Below are 27495 nucleotides of genomic sequence, written 5' to 3' on the forward strand. Positions count from 1 at the left end.
TAATTATATGTATTATACGTATAACATTTTATTCAACATATATTTTAGTCTCGGATTTAGTTAATTTCTTATTTATACTTACCTGATTACATTCTTCACATTTGTTCATTTTATCGCCTGGGTTTATCTTACTTTTTTATATTATTGTTTAACGACAAAACCGAGAAAACCTCCAATTATTTAGGCGCCGGGTAGAAATTAAACAAAGATGTAGATGGGAAAACTACATAAGGCAAAAAATATTAAATTCTAGCAATTCTATAGTAATTTTCACTTTTACGTTGAAACGTTGGAATCTGACATCTGGTGGCGAGTGAGCGTAATTTATATGAGAGAGAGAGAGAGAGAGAGAGAGAGAGAGAGAGAGAGAGAGAGAACTGCCAGTCTCGCGACCCATCTCTGACTAGGGGAAAGTTTTTCTCATTCTAATATCGTTCTTCGGATGTTTCACTGTATTAATCAACAACATCAACAATCAAGATTAGTCAAGTCAAAACAATTAGAATATTCCTTACAATTTTCACTTGTATTTTGCTTTCCCTACATTTAAAAATAAATTAGGTATAACTGCAAAGAAGGTAATTTTTAATCTCCAATCGCAAGGTAAAAAATATTATTTTGTAACAGTGAATACTCATAAATGTGTGAATATTCATAAATTGCTGTGAATTTCGTAAACCATTAAATATTGCGTAAATAAATAAACCATGTTTATTCGATGGATATCAAGATTACGTTTGTTTAATTATTATATATTTAATTTTTTGAGATTAAAATTGCAATTTCTTTCGATCCTAATATAATTTCTTTGTTTCAATGCACTCATCCTTCAGTAAATAAGGGGGGGAGGGGGTAAAAATCAGTCCGAAAAAGCGTGACGTAGTTTGTGAATGACCCCTAAAGTATTGTTTATAATAATTAATGTTGTCCCATTTATATATAAAGTTTTTTTTCGAAATAAAATGAAATAATAAATTCAATTAGAAATTTTAAAGAACTTAGCTTTTTGTAAAATTTTAATAATTCAAATTCTACTTAAATAATATAAGGGTAATTCCACGTGAAATTTTCCTGTGACATTTTAAAATCGGTTAAACGTATTCTTTTCTCGTTCTCTATAGAAAAATATTAAACGCGTATTTTTTTATTCCTGTATAATTGTCCAAATTTTCGAAAGAAAAGAAAATTTTTGTTTATCTTTAACCGTTACTTAATGTAAAAAAAATTATTTTTTAAAATTTATAATTAAAAAAAATTTTTTTTTTATAGGCAAAGCGAATTTTGAAGTGTTTTTTTAAAAAACTATTGGCTCATCTAAGGACTTTTAGGAAAATTTTCTCTATATTATCAGGTAAAAATAAATAAAGAAAAAATTAATCACGCCCAAATTAAAAAAAAATTAATTTGTTTAGAAACAAATTAATTTTAAAATATTATTGAACTGACTCGGAATGATCGTTAAATTCAATGTTTTATTAAATAATTAAAACAACCGTGTGATAAAATCAAATAATTTAAAAAAATTATTGAATTTTTTGAATAATTTAATTTAGAAATTCCGAAAGAATTAAATTAAGATTTTTTGAAAATTATTGAATTTCTGAAAATATTTTTTAAAAAATTGAAACAATTAAAAATTTTGTCAAATTTCATCGAAATAATATGTATATTTTATTTTAAGGAACTTTATTTTCATTTTACTTTTAAAAATTAGTTTGTAATACAATCGTATTTTTGAAAATTTCTAATTGAAAATTTGGAAAATAATTGAATTTTAAGAAAATTTAGAATTGAACTTATTATCAGAATTGTTCCAATGGTACACGAAGGTTCAATATTATTTAATCAAAAATATCTTACATTCAAGTTATAACTAAAAGTATTTTGTCGATTTCTATTTACGATTCGTTCAAAGAATTCTTAATTTTTTTTTTCTAATTTAAAGAAAAACTGTTCGAAAAATGATATTTTTTAATAAAGGGAAGAAATTTTCATTAAATTTTTTAAATTAACAATGGTTAACCATTTTTAAATTTTTATTTTTCTTAAAAATTGGCGGATTTTAAAATCCATGTGTAATTTTGTAAAAATTATGTTTTTTGAATCCACAAAAAATTACCAAATAAAAAAATTGATTTTCATGATTTTTTTAGAATTTTTGAAAATAAAAAGTCTTTGTTTTTATTCTGAAAATACTAAAAAATACTATTATTATTCAATTTTTTATATGAAATTTCATTTGTTTATTTTCCTAACTAATTTCACATAATTTCTATTAAAAAATAACAAATATATATTATTAATAATTTTTTTAGTTCATTTAAAAAATTACCCTTTATTTGTAAAAATTAAAATAAAGTTATTCATAATTACTTCAGTTTATACATCGAACTTAGACTTAAATTCGCTTTCTGCTGAATTTAAAATTTAACATTCTTCTTATTTTATACTTTTTTTAGAGTCAAAAATGGATAATTCGCTTGTTAAAAAAAGCGATAGCTCCACTTTACAAATGCCTTTACTGCAGCCACTAAGCATACCAAGTGTGACACTTCATTTGGAAGCCACTCGATATTTCAGTAACAGGTATATTAATGTTTTGTTTTATTTATTTGAACAAAACTAGAAAAATAACAAATTTTTTTTTAAAATTATACAAAAATTCTTATTCTTTGAAAATGTTGAATAACTATTTTATTTTACATTTTTTTCACCTTAAAAATTTTGAAATTAAAATGAAAAGAAAATCTTGAAATAAGAAGAAATGAGGAGAGATACAGTTGAAATTTTTTTAAATAATTCAATTCTAGAAGGTGTTATCGTGATATTTTTGAAAATTTGAGTTTGTAAAAAAGTAATGTTTGAATTTTTATTTTTAAAAATTACTAAACTTTTGAGTAATTTTGTTTAAATGTTGTGAGCATTTTTTAAAATTGAATTTTCAAAGAATAAAAATTTTTTAAAATTGATAAGTGAATTTTAAGAAATGCTTAAATTAGAATAAATTAAAATATTTAACTTTTTTAGGGTATTAAGAGCAGCATCGAAATAAATCGAATTGAATTAAAAAATATAATTGAATTTTAAAAGAATTTAAACTTTAAAAATTGATAAGTGAATTTTAAGAAAGTTTAAAATTGTAGATATTTAAATTTTTTAGGGTATTAAGAGCACCATCAAAATAATCGAATTGAATTTTAAAATATTATAATTTTAAAATATAAAATTAAAATTTTAGTATTAAAAAAATTTTTTAACCTTTTTTTTCTTTGCAGAATTCTTAGCGTTTCCTTTACAGAAGAGAACGGATGGTGTGTCAAAGAAATTGAGGTAATTATTTTTCAAGGGATCTCCGATAATTAGATTTTCGTTAAAAAAAATATTTATCCCTTCTTTCAATTTTTTGGTTTTTGCTAATTATTTTCAGTTCTTATTTATTCTTTTTAAAAATTTTAAATACAGATACCACTTGAGGCTTTAAATAATTTCAAGAAGCAGGAGGACAATAAGGCACCTTCTAGAATATCTAGAAGTGGAAGAAGACAGGTTATTAATTTTTAAATTCTTTACGTATGAAATTTGGAAAAATGCTTCTAAAATGTCCGTCAATTTGTTTCGATCTAAATAGAAATTAAATTTAAATATTTTTAAATCTAAATTAAATCTAAATTAAATCTAAATTTAAACTAACGTTTAAACTTTACTCTCAGTTTACAATAATTTAATAGTATAACAAAATTACGATTCTCGTCGAGTTTGAAATGAAAAAGTAAATAATTTTAAATTTCAAGCTTTTTATGATAATTTTTACCGACTAGTCGTTTTTATTTTTAGTTTCATTTTCCCCTAATTTATGACAATTTTCAGAAATTTATATTTTGTTTTTTATAGTCCACTTCAACTGATTCAAAATCGGATATCGAAGATGTAAAAGTCAAGAAGAATGAGAAGTTCAAGGATATCAAAGTAATTTTCTTTATTTTTTAAACTCGTAAAATTGATTTAAAAAAAAAATACAGAAATCTGGATGATAATTAATTTTATTTGTCTCTAAGTAAAATTTTCTATTTTTTTACAGGATATCAAGAAACTAATGAAACTGAAGTATTTATTATTCGGAACAACTTCGGATGAGCTTGCTCCTAAATCTTACACAGTAATGCTTAATGGCAAAGAGAAACGTAAGCAATGATTATAATATATTTTAATAATTGTTTCATTACAAATTTTTCAAAAAATTCTATTTTATAAATTGAAAATAATGTTTCCTTTTAATTTTTTAGGCTATCACTGTATCGAATGTTCTTTTAATTATCAAACTGCAGTGAGAGTTGCTGAGCATTTTTATACTGAACATAACCCAGGGACAAATTTTAAATGTCCTTATTGCAGTAACGGATTTAAATTGCGAAACACATTAAAAATTCATCTTATTACTGTGTGCAAAATAATACCTGTCGCTGACAGAGCGAATATCCTGAACACCACAAAGTTTGTTTCTTATCATCTTAATTTTTCCGTTTAATAATTTGCAGGCTTCGTATTCATTTACTAAAACCTACTATTTACTACTTTTTTACGTTATGCTACTTATTTGGGTACTTTTTTTAGATTTCAACCACTAAAAGATACTATTTCTATTTTTTTTAGAATTTACTTTTAAATTCCCTAAATACTAGAAATCAAAAAACTATTCTCAAAAATTATAATCAAATTCTTTAAAACGATTCAATTATTTTCAAAAAATATTCGAAATTCAATTATTTCCAATATCTAGTATTTTCATAAAATTTCGCAAAAGAATTCAATTATTTAAAACAAAAATTGATAAAATTCATCCAAAATTCAATTATTTTCATAAATAATAAAATTTCCACAAGAATTCAATTAATTTAAAATAGCATTTTCAAAAAAATTTCGAAAAAATCAATTATTTAACAAAATTTTTATGCCATTCTTCACAATAATTCAATTACTTTCACTAATAATAACATTTATCATGGAAATTCAGCTTTTTACAAAAAATTTTTGATAAAATTCTAAGCAGGAATTCAATTATTTACATAGATAATAAAACTCATCGAAGAATTTCAATTATTTTTAATACTATTTTAAATCAATTAATTGAAAAATTCAATTATTTTCACAAATAAAGTTTTCCACAAGAATTCCATTATTTAAAACAAAATTTCGAAAAAATTAATTATTTAAAACAATGTTTATAAAAATCTTATGATGAATTAAATTATTTTTGAAAATAACAAAATTTTTCACAGAAATTAAATTCTGAAAAATTTTAATAAAACTTTTCGCAATAATTCAATTATTTTTATAAATAATAAAATTCTTCTCAGGAATTCAATTATTTTTTTGAAAATTTTAATAAAATTCTTTGCAACTACCATTATTTTCATAAATAATAAAATTCATCGCAGGATTTCGATAATTTTTAATACAAATGTCCGAATTTTTTCATTTCTTTTACTTTACACAGACATTCAATTATTCTTAAAAATTTTAATAAATACTTTGCAAAATTTAGTAATTCTTAAAAACTTTTCGCAATTCAATGATTTTCTATATCTACTGTTTTCATAAAATATTTCCAAACAGAATTCAATTATTTAAAAATTTTGTTGCATAAATATCTTCATAAAAATTCAGGTCTTTTCTTAAATAATAAAATTCTTCTAAGGAATTTAATCATTTTTGAAAATTTTAATAAAATTCTTTGCAACTTTTCAGTTATCATAAATAATAAAATTCATCGCGCACGATTTCAATTATTTTTAATTCTATTTTACAGAAATAGATCAATAAATGTAATTATTCTTAACAATTTAATTTGAATTCCTCGAAAAAATCAATTATTTAAAAATTTTGTTTTAAATTCTTTGGAAGAATTCAATTATTTACAAAAATATTAGAATTTTTCACAGGAATTCAATTATTTTCAAATATTTTAATAAAATTGTTAGAAAAAAATCAATTATTTCAAGTAAAATTTTAATTATTATTTTTTTTTAATAATTCAATTATTTTTTTAGATTTTTATCAAATTCTTCCCAAGAATTCAATTATTTATACATAAATAATTCTTTCAAAGAATTCATTTATTAAAAATAAATAACAAAATTATTCCCGAAAATTCAATTATTTTAAGGCATTTTAATAAAATTCTTTGGAAAATCGAATTATTTTTGTAAATAACAATATTCATCACAAGAATTCAATTATTTTTAAAAGTAACAAATTTTTTCTTGAAAATTCAGTTGTTTAAAAAAGTTCTAATAAAATCGTTTGCAAGAATTCAATTATTTTAAGAAATTATAAAATGCTTTTAAGGAATTCAATTATTTAATAAGAAATTTAATAGAATGCCACACAGACATTCAATTATTCTCAAAAATTTTAATAGAATTCTTTGTAAAATTTAATTATTTTTCAAAACTTTTTGCAATTCAATGATTTTCAATATTTACTATTTTCATAAAATTTCCAAACAGAATTCAATTATTTAAAGAAAATTTTGTAAAAATCTTCGTAAGAATTCAATTTTTTTCATGAATAATAAAAATTTCTTAGGGATTGAATTATTTAAATTAGAATTTGCATAAAATTAATCGAAAGCAATCAATTATTTAAAAAATTTTTTTAAATTCTTTGGCAAGAATTAAATTATTTTTATAAACATTTAAATTCTTTCATGAACAATAAAATTTGTTGCAGGAATTGAATTTATTAGCAGGATCAGAGAGAAGTAAATTATTTTGATGAAAATTAGGAAAAAGTCAGGAAAATAAGATATAGAATGGAATTTTTGTCAGTGTTGTGAAGTGTAAAACGAGAGTTTGTTTGGTCGTCAAGTTTAATTTTTCAAAAGCTACTTTTTTACTGCTTTTTAAAATTTTTTTTTAGTTTGAAAGCTACTTTTTGCTACTTTTTTAAAATTAATTATCGAGTGCGAAGTCTGTAATTCGTCAAACATTCTTTACTTATCATTAAAATTAACATTAACATTAACATTAACATTAACATTAACATTAACATTAACATTAACATTTTCCATTAATTTACAGGAAGAATTTTCTACAAACTGATGTGTAAGGAGATTTCCAAAGATGACTTACGTTTCTTCCTCTTTTTTGCAAATTTCGATTTAATTTTTTAATATATTTATAATAATCAGAAGGAATATTTATTTTCTTTGTTAGTTAAATTGAAGATGATCTCGAATTTTTTGTTGTATAACTATTTTTTTTACTATTCTTCAATGTTTTTCATTGTAATTGTCTGGTTAGGTTAAAAGTTTCTTATCAAAAGACATGTAATTTAAGTGTCAGGAATGGATAATAAGATTTTTTTTATCAATATTGATGAGGTGAAGTATATTTACTAGTCGTTGAGTTTAAGAGAGAAAAATTGTGTTTAAAACGCAGAGCGGTAAATCATGATATTTAATGATTTTAGTTTCTGTAAATATCTATTTTGGTTTGATAAAAGTGACTGCAGAAATATGTTATATTTGTAGACGAATGAAAGAAGTTTCCTACAATTACAGAAGTTGTATGTATAAATACAATAAGCATAATGCTATAAAAGTATCTTTAAAAGTGTATCGAAAATGTTATTTATGCAATATAACTTATTTAATATGAATATGAAAATTATTTTTTACATTACTTTTTTTACTACATATGGTGAGTTTAATTCTTTTAGTTTTTAATTTATTTTTCTTTTTTGGTATTTCTTTTATAATTGTATTTACATACAAAATGGGATAAATTTGATATTTTAGATATTGAACCGAATCTTAACAAAAGATTGTTATCACAGAAAAGTTTTCCATAAAAGGAATGGGAATAGAAATGCATCCTTTCTAATTCTTAATTACAATTATTGTTTTAATAAAATTCAGTTTTTGAAAAATAACTAGGAAAAAAATGTTTATAAATTCTATTTGTCAATTATAAATTTTAATTCAAAATGAAATTGAAAATTTTTCTATTTTTAGAGAATAAAGGAAAAAATTCGAAAAATTTTCGAAAATTTTACTCTAAAAAATGTTATGTTACATTTATTTACGAATTTCTTTAATTGTAAAATTATTCGAAAACATCAATTACTTCTTTTTTAAATAAATATTTAATTATTATTATTTTTCCATAGGAACTAAAGATTTTCGAAAATTTCAAATTCAAAACTTCTTGAAATAAAATAACTTATAATAATATTAAAGATGACCGAGTGATAAAGTAATTATTTTATATTATCAATTATTATTTTCTAGAAATTTGAACTAAAATTCTTCTCTAAATCAACAATTTTTAATAATTTGAAAAATAAAAATTTTCAAATATTTTAATTTGAAATCTATTCAAAATTCAATTATTTCTAAAAATTCACGCTTTAATGCTTTTAATATTCAATTATTCTTATTATCAAAAATTTTTACTGAAATTCATTAGAAAATTCTACGAGAAATCCATTATTTAAATACAAAAATAAATAATTTATTGAAAAATTGAAAGTTTCTTTTTCTAATAATGAATTTTATAAACAAATTTCTAAATAATTGAATTATTGTGAATTAATTTAAAAATAATTTTTCAATTCAATTCCTGTGAAATTTTTTATTATTTTCGAAAATAATTGAATTTTTGAGAAGAATTGTATCAAATTTTTTTTTTTTAATAATTGGATTCTTTTGGAAATTTTTATTAAAATAGTAGATAATGAAAATCATTGAATTGATGAAATTTTTTGAAAATAATTGAATTTTAGAGAAGAATTATATTATTTATAAAGATAATTGAATTTTTGAACATAATTGAATATCTGCAAAGAATTTTATTACTTTTGAAAATAATTGAATTTCTGCAATCATTATAATTCTTGACAAAAATGTTATTAAAAATTTTGAAAATAATTAAATTCTTAAGAGGGAATTTATTATTTATAAAAATAATTGAAATCTTGTGAAGTATTAGGTTAAAATATTTAAAAATAATTTACTCTTGTCGATAATTTCTATTAAAATTTTAATGAAAATTATATATAATAATCGTCGTGATTCCAGATTTCCGGATCTCTGTCCACACTTGAAGTTAGTTAAAGTTATTCTTTTATTTTTTATACGTTTTGATAGAAAATAGAAATATACATATACATATACATACATTATAATAATCGTAAGTTTCCTTTCCGTTAGCAAATTATCTGCATTCATTTGTTTGTTTTGAAAATTTAATTTTGTGGGTTAAGTATTGGCATTTTTTATATATTTTTTAATGTCAAACTTTTTAATGTGGAAAATACTTTACTTATTAAATTCTCTCGACTCTTTGGTAAAAAATCTAAAATTATCGAAAATTATCAAAAATTCAAAAATCCGATTTTCTTAAAATTCAACATTTTTTCCTCTCTTTTATGGGATTTAGCTTCATTATTTTTGTGCTTTTAGAAAATACTTTACTTATTAAATTGTCTCGAATCTTTGGTAAAATATCTAAAATTATCAAAAATTCGAAAAAATTCAAAAATCCGATTTTCTTAAAATTCAACATTTTTTCCTCTCTTTTATGGGAATTAGCTTCATTATTTTTGTGCTTTTAGAAAATACTTTACTTATTAAATTGTCTCGACTCTTTGGTAAAAAATCTAAAATTCGAAAAAATTCAAAAATCCAATTTTCTTAAAATTCAACATTTTTTCCTCTCTTTTATGGGATTTAGCTTCATTATTTTTGTGCTTTTAGAAAATACTTTACTTATTTATTAGTCTCGACTCTTTGGTAAAAAATCTAAAATTATCGAAAATTATCAAAAATTCAAAAATCCGAATTTTTTAAAATTCAACATTTTTTGCTCTCTTTTATAGGATTTAGCTTCATTATTTTTGTGCTTTTAGAAAATACTTTACTTATTAAATTGTCTCGACACTTTAGTAAAAAATCTAAAATTATCAAAAATTCGAAAAAATTCAAAAATCCGATTTTCTTAAAATTCAACATTTTTTCTTCTCTTTTATGGGATTTAGCTTCATTATTTTTGTGCTTTTGGAAAATACTTTACTTATTAAATTGTCTCGACTCTTTGGTAAAACATCTAAAATTATCAAAAATTCAAAAAAATTCAAAAATCCGATTTTCTTAAAATTCAACATTTTTTCCTCTCTTTTATGGGAATTAGCTTCATTATTTTTGTGCTTAAAGAAAATAATTTACTTATTAAATTGTCTCGACACTTTAGTAAAAAATCTAAAATTATCAAAAAATCGAAAAAATTCAAAAATCCGATTTTCTTAAAATTCAACATTTTTTCTTCTCTTTTATAGGATTTAGCTTCATTATTTTTGTGCTTTTGGAAAATACTTTACTTATTAAATTGTCTTGACTCTTTGGTAAAAAATGTGAAATTATCGAAAATTATCAAAAATTCAAAAATCCGAATTTCTTAAAATTCAACATTTTTTCCTCTCTTTTATAGAATTTAGCTTCATTATTTTTGTGCTTTTAGAAAATACTTTACTTATTAAATTGTCTCGACACTTTGGTAAAAAATCTAAAATTATCAAAAATTCGAAAAAATTCAAAAATCCGATTTTCTTAAAATTCAACATTTTTTCTTCTCTTTTATGGGATTTAGCTTCATTATTTTTGTGCTTTTGGAAAATACTTTACATATTTAATAGTCTCGACTCTTTGGTAAAAAATGTGAAATTATCGAAAATTATCAAAAATTCAAAAATCCGATTTTCTTAAAATTCAACATTTTTTCTTTTCTTTTATGGGATTTAGCTTCATTATTTTTGTGCTTTTGGAAAATAATTTACTTATTAAATTGTCTCGACTCTTTGGTAAAAAATGTGAAATTATCGAAAATTATCAAAAATTCAAAAATCCGAATTTCTTAAAATTCAACATTTTTGCCTCTTTTTTATAGAATTTAGCTTCATTATTTTTGGGCTTTTGGAAAATACTTTACTTATTTAATAGTCTTGAATCTTTGGTAAAAAATCTAAAATTATCAAAAATTCGAAAAAATTCAAAAATCCAATTTTCTTATAATTCAACATTTTTTTCTCTTTTTTATGGGAATTAGCTTCATTATTTTTGTGCTTTTAGAAAATACTTTACATATTAAATTGTCTCGACACTTTAGTAAAAAATCTAAAATTATCAAAAATTCGAAAAAATTCAAAAATCCGATTTTCTTAAAATTCAACATTTTTTCTTCTCTTTTATGGGATTTAGCTTCATTATTTTTGTGCTTTTGGAAAATAATTTACTTATTAAATTGTCTCGACTCTTTGGTAAAAAATGTGAAATTATCGAAAATTATCAAAAATTAAAAAATCCGAATTTCTTAAAATTCAACATTTTTTCCTTTCTTTTATAGGATTTAGCTTCATTATTTTTGTGCTTTTGGAAAATACTTTACTTATTAAATTGTCTCGACTCTTTGGTAAAACATCTAAAATTATCAAAAATTCGAAAAAATTCAAAAATCCGATTTTCTTAAAATTCAACATTTTTTCCTCTCTTTTATGGAAATTAGCTTCATTATTTTTGTGCTAAAAGAAAATACTTTACTTATTAAATTGTCTCGACACTTTAGTAAAAAATCTAAAATTATCGAAAATTATCAAAAATTCATAAATCCGAATTTTTTAAAATTCAACATTTTTTCCTCTCTTTTATAGAATTTAGCTTCATTATTTTTGTGCTTTTAAAAAATACTTTACTTATTAAATTGTCTCGACACTTTGGTAAAAAATCTAAAATTATCAAAAATTCGAAAAAATTCAAAAATCCGATTTTCTTAAAATTCAACATTTTTTCTTCTTTTTTATGGGATTTAGCTTCATTATTTTTGTGCTTTTGGAAAATACTTTACATATTTAATAGTCTCGACTCTTTGGTAAAAAATGTGAAATTATCGAAAATTATCAAAAATTCAAAAATCCGATTTTCTTAAAATTCAACATTTTTTCTTCTCTTTTATGGGATTTAGCTTCATTATTTTTGTGCTTTTGGAAAATAATTTACTTATTAAATTGTCTCGACTCTTTGGTAAAAAATGTGAAATTATCGAAAATTATCAAAAATTCAAAAATCCGAATTTCTTAAAATTCAACATTTTTGCCTCTTTTTTATAGAATTTAGCTTCATTATTTTTGGGCTTTTGGAAAATACTTTACTTATTTAATAGTCTCGAATCTTTGGTAAAAAATCTAAAATTATCAAAAATTCGAAAAAATTCAAAAATCCAATTTTCTTATAATTCAACATTTTTTTCTCTCTTTTATGGGAATTAGCTTCATTACTTTTGTGCTTTTGGAAAATACTTTACTTATTAAATTGTCTCGACTCTTTGGTAAAACATCTAAAATTATGAAAAATTCGAAAAAATTCAAAAATCCGATTTTCTTAAAATTCAACATTTTTTCTTCTCTTTTATGGGATTTAGCTTCATTATTTTTGTGCTTTTGGAAAATAATTCACTTATTAAATTGTCTCGACTCTTTGGTAAAAAATGTGAAATTATCGAAAATTATCAAAAATTCAAAAATCCGATTTTCTTAAAATTCAACATTTTTTCTTCTCTTTTATGGGATTTAGCTTCATTACTTTTGTGCTTTTGGAAAATACTTTACTTATTAAATTGTCTCGACTCTTTGGTAAAACAACTAAAATTATCAAAAATTCAAAAAAATTCAAAAATCCGAATTTCTTAAAATTCAACATTTTTTCCTCTCTTTTATAGGATTTAGCTTCATTATTTTTGTGCTTTTGGAAAATACTTTACTTATTAAATTGTCTCGACATTTTGGTAAAAAATGTGAAATTATCGAAAATTATCAAAAATTCAAAAATCCGAATTTCTTAAAATTCAACATTTTTGCCTCTTTTTTATAGAATTTAGCTTCATTATTTTTGTGCTTTTGTAAAATATTTTACTTATTTAATAGTCTCGAATCTTTGGTAAAAAATCTAAAATTATCAAAAATTCAAAAATCCGAATTTTTTAAAATTCAACATTTTTTGCTCTCTTTTATAGGATTTAGCTTCATTATTTTTGTGCTTTTGGAAAATACTTTACTTATTAAATTGTCTCGACTCTTTGGTAAAAAATGTGAAATTATCGAAAATTATCAAAAATTCAAAAATCCGAATTTCTTAAAATTCAACATTTTTGCCTCTTTTTTATAGAATTTAGCTTCATTATTTTTGGGCTTTTGGAAAATACTTTACTTATTTAATAGTCTCGAATCTTTGGTAAAAAATCTAAAATTATCAAAAATTCGAAAAAATTCAAAAATCCAAATTTCTTATAATTCAACATTTTTTTCTCTCTTTTATGGGAATTAGCTTCATTACTTTTGTGCTTTTGGAAAATACTTTACTTATTAAATTGTCTCGACTCTTTGGTAAAACATCTAAAATTATCAAAAATTCGAAAAAATTCAAAAATCCGATTTTCTTAAAATTCAACATTTTTTCTTCTCTTTTATGGGATTTAGCTTCATTATTTTTGTGCTTTTGGAAAATAATTCACTTATTAAATTGTCTCGACTCTTTGGTAAAAAATGTGAAATTATCGAAAATTATCAAAAATTCAAAAATCCGATTTTCTTAAAATTCAACATTTTTTCTTCTCTTTTATGGGATTTAGCTTCATTACTTTTGTGCTTTTGGAAAATACTTTACTTATTAAATTGTCTCGACTCTTTGGTAAAACAACTAAAATTATCAAAAATTCAAAAATCCGAATTTCTTAAAATTCAACATTTTTTCCTCTCTTTTATAGGATTTAGCTTCATTATTTTTGTGCTTTTGGAAAATACTTTACTTATTAAATTGTCTCGACTCTTTGGTAAAAAATGTGAAATTATCGAAAATTATCAAAAATTCAAAAATCCGAATTTCTTAAAATTCAACATTTTTTTCTCTCTTTTATAGAATTTAGCTTCATTATTTTTGTGCTTTTAGAAAATACTTTACTTATTAAATTGTCTCGACACTTTAGTAAAAAATCTAAAATTATCAAAAATTCGAAAAAATTCAAAAATCCGATTTTCTTAAAATTCAACATTTTTTCTTCTCTTTTATGGGATTTAGCTTCATTATTTTTGTGCTTTTGGAAAATACTTTACTTATTAAATTGTCTCGACTCTTTGGTAAAACATCTAAAATTATCAAAAATTCAAAAAAATTCAAAAATCCGATTTTCTTAAAATTCAACATTTTTTCCTCTCTTTTATGAGAATTAGCTTCATTATTTTTGTGCTTTTAGAAAATACTTTACTTATTAAATTGTCTCGACTCTTTGGTAAAACATCTAAAATTATCAAAAATTCGAAAAAATTCAAAAATCCGATTTTCTTAAAATTCAACATTTTTTCTTCTCTTTTATGGGATTTAGCTTCATTATTTTTGTGCTTTTGGAAAATAATTTTCTTATTAATTTGTCTCGACATTTTGGTAAAAAATGTAAAATTATCGAAAATTATCAAAAATTCAAAAATCCGAATTTCTTAAAATTCAACATTTTTTTTCTCTTTTATGGGATTAAGCTTCATTATTTTTGTGCTTTTGGAAAATACTTTACTTATTTAATTGTCTCGACTCTTTGGTAAAAAATGTGAAATTATCGAAAATTATCAAAAATTCAAAAATCCGAATTTCTTAAAATTCAACATTTTTTCCTCTCTTTTATGGGATTTAGCTTCATTATTTTTGTGCTTTTAGAAAATACTTTACTTATTAAATTGTCTCGACTCTTTGGTAAAAAATGTGAAATTATCGAAAATTATCAAAAATTCAAAAATCCGAATTTCTTAAAATTCAACATTTTTTCCTCTCTTTTATAGAATTTAGCTTCATTATTTTTGTGCTTTTGGAAAATACTTTACTTATTTAATAGTCTCGACTCTTTGGTAAAAAATCTAAAATTATCGAAAATTATCAAAAATTCAAAAATCCGATTTTCTTAAAATTCAACATTTTTTCTTCTCTTTTATGGGATTTAGCTTCATTATTTTTGTGCTTTTCCAAAATAATTCACTTATTAAATTGTCTCGACTCTTTGGTAAAAAATGTGAAATTATCGAAAATTATCAAAAATTCAAAAATCCGATTTTCTTAAAATTCAACATTTTTTCTTCTCTTTTATGGGATTTAGCTTCATTACTTTTGTGCTTTTGGAAAATACTTTACTTATTAAATTGTCTCGACTCTTTGGTAAAACAACTAAAATTATCAAAAATTCAAAAAAATTCAAAAATCCGAATTTCTTAAAATTCAACATTTTTTCCTCTCTTTTATAGGATTTAGCTTCATTATTTTTGTGCTTTTGGAAAATACTTTACTTATTAAATTGTCTCGACATTTTGGTAAAAAATGTGAAATTATCGAAAATTATCAAAAATTCAAAAATCCGATTTTCTTAAAATTCAACATTTTTTCTTCTCTTTTATGGGATTTAGCTTCATTACTTTTGTGCTTTTGGAAAATACTTTACTTATTAAATTGTCTCGACTCTTTGGTAAAAAATGTGAAATTATCGAAAATTATCAAAAATTATCCTCTCTTTTATAGGATTTAGCTTCATTATTTTTGTGCTTTTGGAAAATACTTCACTTATTAAATTGTCTCGACTCTTTGGTAAAAAATGTGAAATTATCGAAAATTATCAAAAATTCAAAAATCCGAATTTTTTAAAATTCAACATTTTTTTCTCTCTTTTATAGAATTTAGCTTCATTATTTTTGTGCTTCTAGAAAATACTTTACTTATTAAATTGTCTCGACACTTTAGTAAAAAATCTAAAATTATCAAAAATTCGAAAAAATTCAAAAATCCGATTTTCTTAAAATTCAACATTCTTTCTTCTCTTTTATGGGATTTAGCTTCATTATTTTTGTGCTTTTGGAAATTACTTTACTTATTTAATAGTTTCGACTCTTTGGTAAAAAATCTAAAATTATCGAAAATTATCAAAAATTCAAAAGTCCGAATTTTTTAAAATTCAACATTTTTTGCTCTCTTTTATAGGATTTAGCTTTATTATTTTTGTTCTTTTGGAAAATAGTTTACTTATTAAATTGTCTCGACTCTTTGGTAAAAAATGTGAAATTATCGAAAATTATCAAAAATTCAAAAATCCGAATTTCTTAAAATTCAACATTTTTTCCTCTCTTTTATGGGATTTAGCTTCATTATTTTTGTGCTTTTAGAAAATACTTTACTTATTAAATTGTCTCGACTCTTTGGTAAAAAATGTGAAATTATCGAAAATTATCAAAAATCCGAATTTCTTAAAATTCAACATTTTTTCCTCTCTTTTATAGAATTTAGCTTCATTATTTTTGTGCTTTTGGAAAATACTTTACTTATTTAATAGTCTCGCCTCTTTGGTAAAAAATCTAAAATTATCAAAAATTCGAAAAAATTCAAAAATCCGATTTTCTTAAAATTCAACATTTTTTCTTCTCTTTTATGGGATTTAGCTTCATTATTTTTGTGCTTTTGGAAAATACTTTACTTATTTAATAGTCTCGCCTCTTTGGTAAAAAATCTAAAATTATCAAAAATTCGAAAAAATTCAAAAATCCGATTTTCTTAAAATTCAACATTTTTTCTTCTCTTTTATGGGATTTAGCTTCATTATTTTTGTGCTTTTGTAAAATACTTTACTTATTTAATAGTTTCGACTCTTTGGTAAAAAATCTAAAATTATCGAAAATTATCAAAAATTCATAAATCCGAATTTTTTAAAATTCAACATTTTTTGCTCTCTTTTATAGGATTTAGCTTCATTATTTTTGTGCTTTTGGAAAATACTTTACTTATTAAATTGTCTCGACTCTTTGGTAAAAAATGTGAAATTATCGAAAATTATCAAAAATTCAAAAATCCGAATTTCTTAAAATTCAACATTTTTTTCTCTCTTTTATAGAATTTAGCTTCATTATTTTTGTGCTTTTAGAAAATACTTTACTTATTAAATTGTCTCGACACTTTAGTAAAAAATCTAAAATTATCAAAAATTCGAAAAAATTCAAAAATCCGATTTTCTTAAAATTCAACATTTTTTCTTCTCTTTTATGGGATTTAGCTTCATTATTTTTGTGCTTTTGGAAAATATTTTACTTATTAAATTGTCTCGAATCTTTGGTAAAAAATGTGAAATTATCGAAAATTATCAAAAATTCAAAAATCCGATTTTCTTAAAATTCAACATTTTTTCTTCTCTTTTATGGGATTTAGCTTCATTATTTTTGTGCTTTTAGAAAATACTTTACTTATTAAATTGTCTCGACACTTTAGTAAAAAATCTAAAATTATCAAAAATTCGAAAAAATTCAAAAATCCGATTTTCTTAAAATTCAACATTTGTTCTTCTCTTTTAAGGGATTTAGCTTCATTACTTTTGTGCTTTTGAAAAATACTTTACTTATTAAATTGTCTCGACTCTTTGGTAAAACATCTAAAATTATCAAAAATTCAAAAAAATTCAAAAATCCGAATTTCTTAAAATTCAACATTTTTTCCTCTCTTTTATAGAATTTAGCTTCATTATTTTTGTGCTTTTGGAAAATACTTTACTTATTTAATAGTCTCGACTCTTTGGTAAAAAATCTAAAATTATCAAAAATTCGAAAAAATTCAAAAATCCGATTTTCTTAAAATTCAACATTTTTTCCTCTCTTTTATAGAATTTAGCTTCATTATTTTTGTGCTTTTGGAAAATACTTTACTTATTTAATAGTCTCGACTCTTTGGTAAAAAATCTAAAATTATCAAAAATTCGAAAAAATTCAAAAATCCGATTTTCTTAAAATTCAACATTTTTTCTTCTCTTTTATGGGATTTAGCTTCATTATTTTTGTGCTTTTGTAAAATACTTTACTTATTTAATAGTCTCGACTCTTTGGTAAAAAATCTAAAATTATCGAAAATTATCAAAAATTCAAAAATCCGAATTTCTTAAAATTCAACATTTTTTTCTCTCTTTTATAGAATTTAGCTTCATTATTTTTGTGCTTTTAGAAAATACTTTACTTATTAAATTGTCTCGACACTTTAGTAAAAAATCTAAAATTATCAAAAATTCGAAAAAATTCAAAAATCCGATTTTCTTAAAATTCAACATTTTTTCTTCTCTTTTATGGGATTTAGCTTCATTATTTTTGTGCTTTTGGAAAATACTTTACTTATTAAATTGTCTCGACTCTTTGGTAAAAAATCTAAAATTATCAAAAATTCGAAAAAATTCAAAAATTTGATTTTCTTAAAATTCAACATTTTTTTTCTCTTTTATGGGATTAAGCTTCATTATTTTTGTGCTTTTGGAAAATACTTTACTTATTTAATAGTCTCGACTCTTTGGTAATACATCTAAAATTATCAAAAATTCGAAAAAATTCAAAAATCCGATTTTCTTAAAATTCAACATTTTTTCTTCTCTTTTATGGGATTTAGCTTCATTATTTTTGTGCTTTTGGAAAATACTTTACTTATTAAATTGTCTCGACTCTTTGGTAAAAAATCTAAAATTATCAAAAATTCGAAAAAATTCAAAAATTTGATTTTCTTAAAATTCAACATTTTTTTTTCTCTTTTATGGGATTTAGCTTCATTATTTTTCAGTGCTTCAATTAATACTTTCGTTATTCTAGAGAAACTTATCGCTATTTGAAGTAAAACTTTTTTCAGTGTGTAATAATTATTATTTCTTTAAAAAATTTAATTTAAAATGGCCTTATAAAATAAGCAATGCAAAAGATGACCCAGATACTAATTGTAATTGTTGAAAGCCATAGTTTAAGTCTAGTAATGTAAATTCTATTTAAATTGAGACCATTGAGTGAAATTATTTGAATTTTAGTTAGTTAAATCTCTTTGTTAGGTTATAATAATTATTTCTTTAAAATTTTTAAAATTGTTTAAAATAAGCAGCCCCATACAACATTCCCGCGCGCTTGCGCGCGGATAGTTTGGCTAGTATATGAATAATTCTCAAAAATTATAATCAAATTCTCTAAAACGATTTAATTATTTTCAAAAAATATTCGAAATTCAATTGTTTTGAATATTTAGTATTTTCATAAAATTTTGCAAAATAATTCAATTATTTTCAAAAAATTGATAAAATTCATCGAAAATTCAATTTTTTTTATAAATAATAAAATTTCCACAGGACTTCAATTACTGTAGAATAGCATTTTTAAAAAAGTTTCGAAAAATCAATTATTTAACAAAATTTTTATACAATTCTTCACAATAATTCAATTACTTTCACTAATAATATTTTTCATACAAATTCAATTTTAAAAAAAAGTTTGATAAAATTCTATGTAAGAATTCAATTATTTTCACAAATAAAATTTTCCACAAGAATTCAATTAACTAAAACAAAATTTTCATAACATTTATTATATTTAGAAAAAATAATTATTTAAAACAATGTTTATAAAATTCTTATGAAGAATTCAATTATTTTCAAAGATATCGATATTTTTCACAGAAATTTATTTATTTTTAAACATTTTAATACAATTTTTTGCAATTAATCAATTATTTTCATAAATAATAAAATTCAGGAATTCAATTATTTTTGAAAATTATAATAAAATTCTTAGCAACTATTCAATTATTTTCATACATAAAATAAAATTTATCGCAGGATTTCTATTATTTTTAATACAATTTTATAGGAATTGCTTAAAAAATGTAATTATTCTTAAAAATTTGATTTCAATTCCTCGAAAAAATCAATTTAAAAAAATGTTTTTTTTAAATTATTTCGAAAAATTCAATTATTTACAAAAATATTAAAATTTTTCACAGGAATTAAAATAATTTAATAAAATTGTTAGAAAGAAATCAATTATTTTAAATACAATTTTAATTAAAATTTTTTATAGAATTCAATTTTTCTTTTAGATTTTAATAAAATTCTTTCAAAGAATTCAATTATGCACATAAATAATTCTTTGAAAGAATTCAATAATGTCGATAAATAACTAAATTATTCCTGAAAATTCAATTATTTTGAGGCATTTTAATAAAATTCTTGGCAAAATCCAATTATTTTTATAAATAACAATATATTTATCAGAAGATTTCAATTGTTTTTAAAAGCAATAAATTTTTTCTTGAAAATTCAATTATTTTTAAAAAATTCTAATAAAATCGTTCGCAAGAATTTAATTATTTTCATGAATAATAAAATGCTTTTTAAGAATTCAATTATTTACAAAAAAATTTAATTTTTTTTAATTTTTCAAAAATTTTAATAGAATTTTTTGTAAAATTGAATTATTTTTAAAAACTTTTCGCAATTAAATGATTTTCAATATCTACTTTTTTCATAAAATTCTTTCCATGATTAATAAAAATTTCTTAGGAATTGAATTATTTAAATTAGAATTTGCATGAAATTAGTCGAAAGAAATCATTTATTTTTTGTCAGTTTTGTGAAGTGTCTAAAACGAGTTTTTTTTGTCGTCAAGTTTAATTTTTCAATAGCTACATTTTTACTATTTTTTTTAGTTTGAAAACTACAATTTGCTACTTTTTTAAAATTATAATTATCGAGTGCAAAGTCTGAAATAACAATGCATTGAATTTCAGTTTCGAGGACAATTCAAATTGAAAATTCGCCCATAAAAAAACTCACAGATGACTCTCGCATTGTAGGTGGGACAAAAGCATCAATTACAGACTTTCCCCATCAAGTATCCATTCAATTAAATGGATTTCATATTTGTGGCGGTAGCATAATCGCCAAAAAATGGGTCCTCACTGCAGCTCACTGTATATCTGATTTCCAATTGAAATCACTTAAAATCCGAAGTGGCTCAACATTTACAACGCATGGTGGAACAATTCATTTAATTTCCCAAATAATATCACATGAATTTTACAATAGGACAACAATTGTAAATGACATTGCTCTAATTCGTGTGAAATCGAGTTTCAAGTGGAAAAATGTGCGAAGAAAAATTGCACTTATTGATGCAAGGAGTAGAATAAAATCTGGTGTTATGGCGAATGTTATTGGATGGGGAGTGAAGAAAGAGGGAGGTGAAGTTTCTTTGGATCTGCAGAAAGTTGAAGTTCCAATAGTATCATTTCGAGTGTGTAAAATTTATATGCGATACATAGAAAGGGGGCATATTTGTGCTGGTTACAGGTCAGGACGTTATGATGCATGTTATGGTGATTCGGGCGGTCCCCTTTTGGTAAATAATTCACTTGTTGGAATTGTGTCCTCGGGAGAAGGTTGTGCTCGACCCGGTAAACCAGGTGTTTATACGGATGTGGCATTTTATCGCGATTGGATTCAAAGTAAAATTACTTGTTAATTTGCGTATCAAAAGATTTCTGATTATATACTTTAAGGTCATGTTATTTTTAGAATTTATAAAAGAAAATTCTGAATTTTAGTGTCTTTTTTGTCTACCTCATAAAATATAAAATTACCACGAATTCTAATACAAAACCTTCAATTTTTCTATTTCTGACAACAATTTATTTTTTAATAACTTAATTTTTGAAGAACTTTCATAAAATTAATAAACATAGAAATTATTTTATTTATTTAATTAATTAATTAATTATTTAATTTATTTATTTAATCCTGAAGGGGCTTACAATTAAAAAAATTTAATGAATAATTTTACTTAAATCTTTTAAAATTAATTGAATTTTCAGAGTTGTGTTTTAGCAACAAAATTGAATTTTTGAAGAAGTTACAAATGATTGCAGAAATTCAATTATTTTTTCAAAAGTATTAAAATTCAATTAAGTATATCCAAAAAATTTTTTAAAATTCTTGTCAAAATTTCAATTATTTTTATAAATAATAAAATTCTTCTCCGAAATTCAATTATTTTCTAAAGTTTTCTTTCTTTCTTTAAGAAACATTCAATTATTTAATAAACTATTTATTTTTGTATTTAAATAATTTAATTCTCGTAGAATTTTCTAATAAAAATTGAATTTTAGATAAAATTTTAGATAGTATTTAAAATTCCAGATAAAATTTTAGACAATAATTGAATTTTAAAAAATCCGAATTTTGCAAAAAATTCTGTAGAATTAATTTTTTTTAAAAAGTTTAATTGAATTTTTTTAAAATTATTATTAGTTAAAAACACTAAAAAATTGAATTTTTGAAAAATTAGAAATAATTGCAAAAATTCAATTATTTTCAAAAGTATTAACATTCTTCGCAAAAATTCAATTCTGTTCAAAAACTTAAAAAAATTCGTTTCAAAATATCAAATATCTTTATAAAATAATAAAATTCTCTGAAATTCAATTATTTTCAAAAGTTTTCTTTCTTTCTTTAAGAAACATTTAATTATTCAATAAACTATTTTATTTTGTATTTAAATAATTGAATTTTCGTAGAATTTTCTAATAAAATTTGATTTAAATTGAATTTCAAATAAAATATTTTAGATAATAATTGAATTTTAAAAAGGTTTCAAATTAAATAAAGTATAAAGAATTGATTATTTAAAAAATCGTTGCTAAAATTCTTTATGAGAATTCAATTTTGAGAAATATTCAATTATTAAATGAATTATTTACTTTTGTATTTAAATAATTGAATTGAATTGAATTCTCTTCTTCGAAAATCATTTATTTTAAAAAGTTTTAATAAAATTCTTAGTAAAATTCGAATTTATTTTCAAAAATTTCCCTGAATTTAATGATTTTTTGACACCTATACTATTTCATTAAAATTTTCCAAAAGAATTTTAATTATTGTCATAAATAATAAAAAATTTCACAGGAAATTCAATCATTTACAAATTTTTTGTACATTTCTTCACAATAATTCCATTATTTTTATAAATAACAATTTTTTTTACAGAGATTCAATTATTTGTTCATAAACAATAGTATTCATTACAAGAATTCAATTATTTTCAAAAATTTTAATAAAATTCATGGCAAAAATTCAATTATTTTCAAAAATTTTTCTGAAATTCAATAATTTTCAATATTTTTCTATTTTAATAAAATTTCCCAAAACAATTCAATTATTTTTAAAATTTATAAAATCTAAATATTTTTAAAAATTTTAATACAATTCATTGCAAAATTTCAATTATTTTCTAAAATAATGAAAATTTCACAGAAATTCAATTATTAAAAATAGAATTTGCATAAATTTAAAAAGAATCAATTTCTTAAAACTTTTTTATAAAATTCTTCAAAATAATTCAATTATTTTCATAGATAATTGGAATTTTATTAATTTGGAAAATAATTGAATTTTTTTGGGAAAATTGATTAAAACAGTAAAATGTTGAAAATCATTGAGTTTTAGAAAAAAATTTTCAAAATAATTGAATTTTTGACATGAATTTTATTAAATTGTTGAAAATAATGGAATTCTTGATTAAAACTTTTTTATAAAATTCGTCGAAATAAAATTCAATTATTTTCATAAATAATAAAACTCATCGCAGAGTTGCAATTATTTTTAATACAATTTTAATCGACTTCCTCGAAAAATATAATTATTCTTAAAACTTTTATTAAAATTCGTCACAAGAATTCAATTATTTAAAAATTTGTTTATAAAATCCATTATACGAGAATTCAATATTGAGAAACATTCAATTATTATTTAATAAAAATTATTTATTTTTGTACTTAAATAATTTTACTCTCGTAGAATTTTCTAATAAAAATTGATTTAAAAATGAATTTTAGTTGAAATTTAAAATGATAATTGAATATTAAAAGCATAATTATGAATTTTTAGAAATAATTGAATTTTCAAAAGGTTTCAAATTAAAATCTTTAAAAATCTAAATTTTTCATAATTTTAACTAACAATTCTGTAGAATTAATTTTTATGAAAAAATTTAATTCAATTTTTTAAAAAATTATTTGAAGTTACAGTTATAATATTCTTATAAATTATAAAGTAATGTTTTTATCACTCTGTCATCATCATGTTTTATAATAATATTTTTATAAGTTTTTGGATTTCAAAAAGATTTGAATTTGAATTTTTTTAAGAATTTTAATTCATATGGAAAAATAATTATGATTCAATAATTAAATATTTATTTAAAAATGAAGTTATTGATGTTTTTGAATAATTTTACAATTAAAGAAATTCGTAAATAAAATGTATTAGAAGATTTTTTGAGTATCTAAAATCATTTTTAGAATGAATCAGAATATTCTTTAGGGTTAAGGAGAAAGAGAAAGTTTTATCTGGAAATAAGGGAATGTTTGGGAAAAACCAAATTAAATTTTTGTGGCAACCCTGTAAAAGAGGGCTTTGTAATTTTTCTCAAAAAATACATTTTTTGAAAAATTAATTATTTTTAGCCTAACATTTTATATTACACTAAAAATTTCAGAAAGCATGTAATTTTGCAGCCAACTAGTTGAAAATAATTTTCTTATTATAGTTTTTTTAGATAAAGAATAGAATTAAATGTATTTTAGTTTTTTTTTAAAAATCGGTTTTGTTATACGAGATAAATGTGTCGCCCCTTTTTGAAAAATGAGTTTTCGAGAGAAACACGAGTTTCTCTCGAAAACACATTTTTCAAAAAGTATTCATTCTTCTTCAACTATTTCTCGTTATGTACTTGAGTGAATTATAAGACACGGTCATAAAAAAGGCTATAAATTTTTTTTCTTTTGCGTATTATTCTTTAAAAATCTTTTGGGACAGTAATTTTAGGCTATACTTTAAAGGCACGCATTATTTAAAGCAAAAAAAGGAAAAATCCATATTTTTTTCAAATCCTTGACCAGAAAGCAATCCTCTTAATAAAACAGAAAGTTGGTTAAATTAAAATAAGAAGTTTAAAATTTTGAAAAGTTTGTTTCTCCAGAGCACACAATAAGATAAATATATACCTATTTTATTTTTATAATGATATCCATAAAAGATAACTTTCTTGTAATATCCTTATTTATTGTTATACTGTTGTAAACCCCATTTGGTTTCAACTTTCATGCTTCAGTTTATGATTTATGTATTTCTAAATGCTTTTCTTAAATCTGTTGGCAAAACTACTATACCCCTGGGGATTAAGGTTCTTCTTAATTGCGTTCGAGTGGATTTTCCGCAAGGTATTTTCTTTACGGATTATAAGTTGTTATTTTGAAACAATGTCATCTGTTATATTATATTGAAATTTGCAATAAGTTGTAATATTATTTTTGTATAAATATAATTAAAATGCAATATACAGAAAATATAATTTTATGCCAAATTCAAGAAAAAAAAATTATTAAAAAATGAATTAAAAAATTCAAAAAAATTATTTTGAATACTATAAATATTCAAAATATTTTTTTTGTATTTTATCTATTCACTAGCAAATGTTACGCGCGGAACGTGATATTCAATTTATTATTATTATGCAAATTACAAAAATTTTTATTTTCAACAAAATTTTAATAAATCCTTCGAAACAATTCAATTACTTTGTAAAATAGTAAAATTTTACAAAAATTATTATCAATTATTATCATGATATTATCATATTATCATTATTATCATTTTTCTTAATTCGTTGTAAAATTTTCCAAAAGAATTTAACTTATATTTCATAAATTTTAGTAAAATTCTTTCTAAAAATTCAATTATATTCAATACAATCTCAATTAAATTCCACCAAAAAAATTTAAATTTTCATCGACATAATTATATTATTTTTCAAAAATTTTAATAAAAATCTTAGCAAGATTTCAATTATTTTCATAAATAAACAACATTTTTCAAAGGATTTCAATTATTTTCAGAAATTTTAATAAAATTCTTCGCAAGAATTCAATTATCTTCATAAAAGGAAAAATTCTTTTGAAGATTTCAATTATTTTCTTAAATAATAAAATTCTTTCGAGGATTTCAATTATTTTAAAAAAATTTTAATAAAATTCTTCGCATAAATTCAATATTATCTTCATAGAAAGAAAAATTCTTTTGAAGATTTCAATTATTTTCTTAAATAATAAATTTCTTCCTAGGATTTCAATTATTTTAAAAAAATTGAAATAAAATTCTTTTTATAGATTCAATTATTTTCATTTCAAAAATTTGAAACATATTCTTGTCAAGAAATCCTTTTTGAAGTGAAATTTGTAACGAAGTGTTTCGTTACTTACTCGGCCTAATTTACAATGTGTAGAAAAGGTATTTTCAGAGTTTAGAGAATCGTTTGTTTGTCTCTTTCTTATCAGAGGTCTGTCTCGTTTGTTGTCAAGTCTCTTGTGTATTCCTTTCGTATCAGCGTGTGAGGAGCTGTGGTTTTCGTGAAATCAGAATTTAAATGATTTTGCGCATGATTAACTGTCAGCGTACGTCACATGGTCAGCGACCCTTTCCAGGTTTCTTCTAGGTGCCGTTCCGTGGGGATAAGAAGAAGGGTTCTTCCGAAAATTGCGAAGGAAAAACAAGGAAACGATTTCGATAGCGGAAAAGCCTTTGGGGACAATCAGATGGTTCGACACTTACTTGCGGGTTTCCGAGAAGTCGTGACGCGGTTTTGACGAGTGTCAGAGACGAGAGTTATAGTTGAGAATATGATTTATTAATTTTGTAATTTTGTTAATTTCGAGTTTTGAGTTTTATTAATAAATAGTTATCGTTTGTTAATTCTGTGTTTTAATGTGTTTTGCGTTCATTGTGGACCGGAGGAGAGTGCCAAAGAGTAGAGAAAATTGGTAGCGTCTCAACGGTCGAGTTTGAATAGTTCGTTGGTTGTTCGTTGTTCAGTTGACCGGTTTGCATCACGGCATCGTCTTGGAAGAATTCCCCGATGAGATTTTGTGTTTTGCGGAAGCTGGAGAGTTGCGAGTAGCAGAGTGTGTTCTTGGACGGGATTCGATGCAAATGTTTCGGGTTGAATATTTAAATATATTAATTCGATTCATCACTAATTTCTACGTCACAAATTAAATTACTTTTTTTAAATAATAAAATTCTTCCGAGGATTTCAATTATTTTAAAAAAATTTTGATAAAATTCTTCGCATAAATTCAATTATCTTCTTAGAAAGAAAAATTCTTTTGAAGATTTCAATTATTTTCTTAAATAATAAATTTCTTCCGAGGATTTCAATTATTTTAAAAAAATTGAAATAAAATAAAATTCTCCTGAGGAATTCAATTATTTTCAATTAAACTTCAAAAATCGAATATTTCATTTTAATTATGAACAATCACGATTATTTTAAAAAGTTGAAAAAATTCTTTGTTTAATTCAATTTATTTTCAAAAGTTTGAATTAAAATTATTTAAAAAAACTACATTATTTAAAAAAAATACGCAAAGAAATTCTTCAAAAGAATTTAATTATTTACAAAAACTCGAAATAAAATTGTTTAAAAGAGTTTAATTTTCTAACAAGAATTCTAATAAAATTTCAATCGAAAGATTTTAATTATTTTCTATATTTTAATAAAATTCCTTGCATGTATTAAATTATTTTAGAA

General features: G+C 21.8%; 2 protein-coding genes across 3 annotated transcripts; both read left to right on the plus strand.

Annotated features, from left to right (window-relative positions):
• Positions 1-421: 421 nt before the first annotated feature.
• Positions 422-7670, plus strand: LOC122503563. 2 transcript variants are annotated; one of them, XM_043614143.1, is made up of 9 exons: positions 422-578; positions 1270-1351; positions 2460-2586; positions 3276-3330; positions 3463-3546; positions 3892-3966; positions 4079-4181; positions 4284-4491; positions 7080-7670. In XM_043614143.1, exons 3-9 carry the CDS (start codon positions 2468-2470, stop codon positions 7105-7107), a joined length of 672 nt encoding a protein of 223 aa, XP_043470078.1. In that variant the 5' UTR covers positions 422-578; positions 1270-1351; positions 2460-2467; the 3' UTR covers positions 7108-7670. The 2 variants fall into 2 exon arrangements, with proteins under 2 accessions (XP_043470078.1, XP_043470079.1); XM_043614144.1 differs by having other exon boundaries at positions 430-603.
• Positions 7567-21451, plus strand: LOC122503562 (trypsin beta-like). The gene is made up of 2 exons (XM_043614142.1): positions 7567-7700; positions 20642-21451. The coding sequence occupies exons 1-2, from the start codon at positions 7625-7627 to the stop codon at positions 21373-21375; spliced, it is 810 nt and encodes a 269-aa protein (XP_043470077.1). The 5' UTR covers positions 7567-7624; the 3' UTR covers positions 21376-21451.
• Positions 21452-27495: the final 6044 nt, after the last annotated feature.

Source organism: Leptopilina heterotoma, unplaced genomic scaffold (genome assembly GCF_015476425.1).
Source record: "Leptopilina heterotoma isolate Lh14 unplaced genomic scaffold, ASM1547642v1 Lhet_264, whole genome shotgun sequence".
In the NCBI taxonomy this organism is placed as follows: domain Eukaryota; kingdom Metazoa; phylum Arthropoda; class Insecta; order Hymenoptera; family Figitidae; genus Leptopilina; species Leptopilina heterotoma.

Bases quoted from the DNA above. Each gene is read 5' to 3' on its own strand.
- LOC122503563 (XM_043614143.1), top strand. From the start codon at position 2,468: ATGGATAATTCGCTTGTTAAAAAAAGCGATAGCTCCACTTTACAAATG. The intron at 2,587-3,275 runs GTATATTAATGT...TTTTCTTTGCAG, and splicing joins ACTCGATATTTCAGTAACAG to AATTCTTAGCGTTTCCTTTA. The intron at 4,182-4,283 runs GTAAGCAATGAT...TTAATTTTTTAG, and splicing joins GCTTAATGGCAAAGAGAAAC to GCTATCACTGTATCGAATGT.
- LOC122503562 (XM_043614142.1), top strand. From the start codon at position 7,625: ATGTTATTTATGCAATATAACTTATTTAATATGAATATGAAAATTATT. The intron at 7,701-20,641 runs GTGAGTTTAATT...ATTGAATTTCAG, and splicing joins TACTTTTTTTACTACATATG to TTTCGAGGACAATTCAAATT.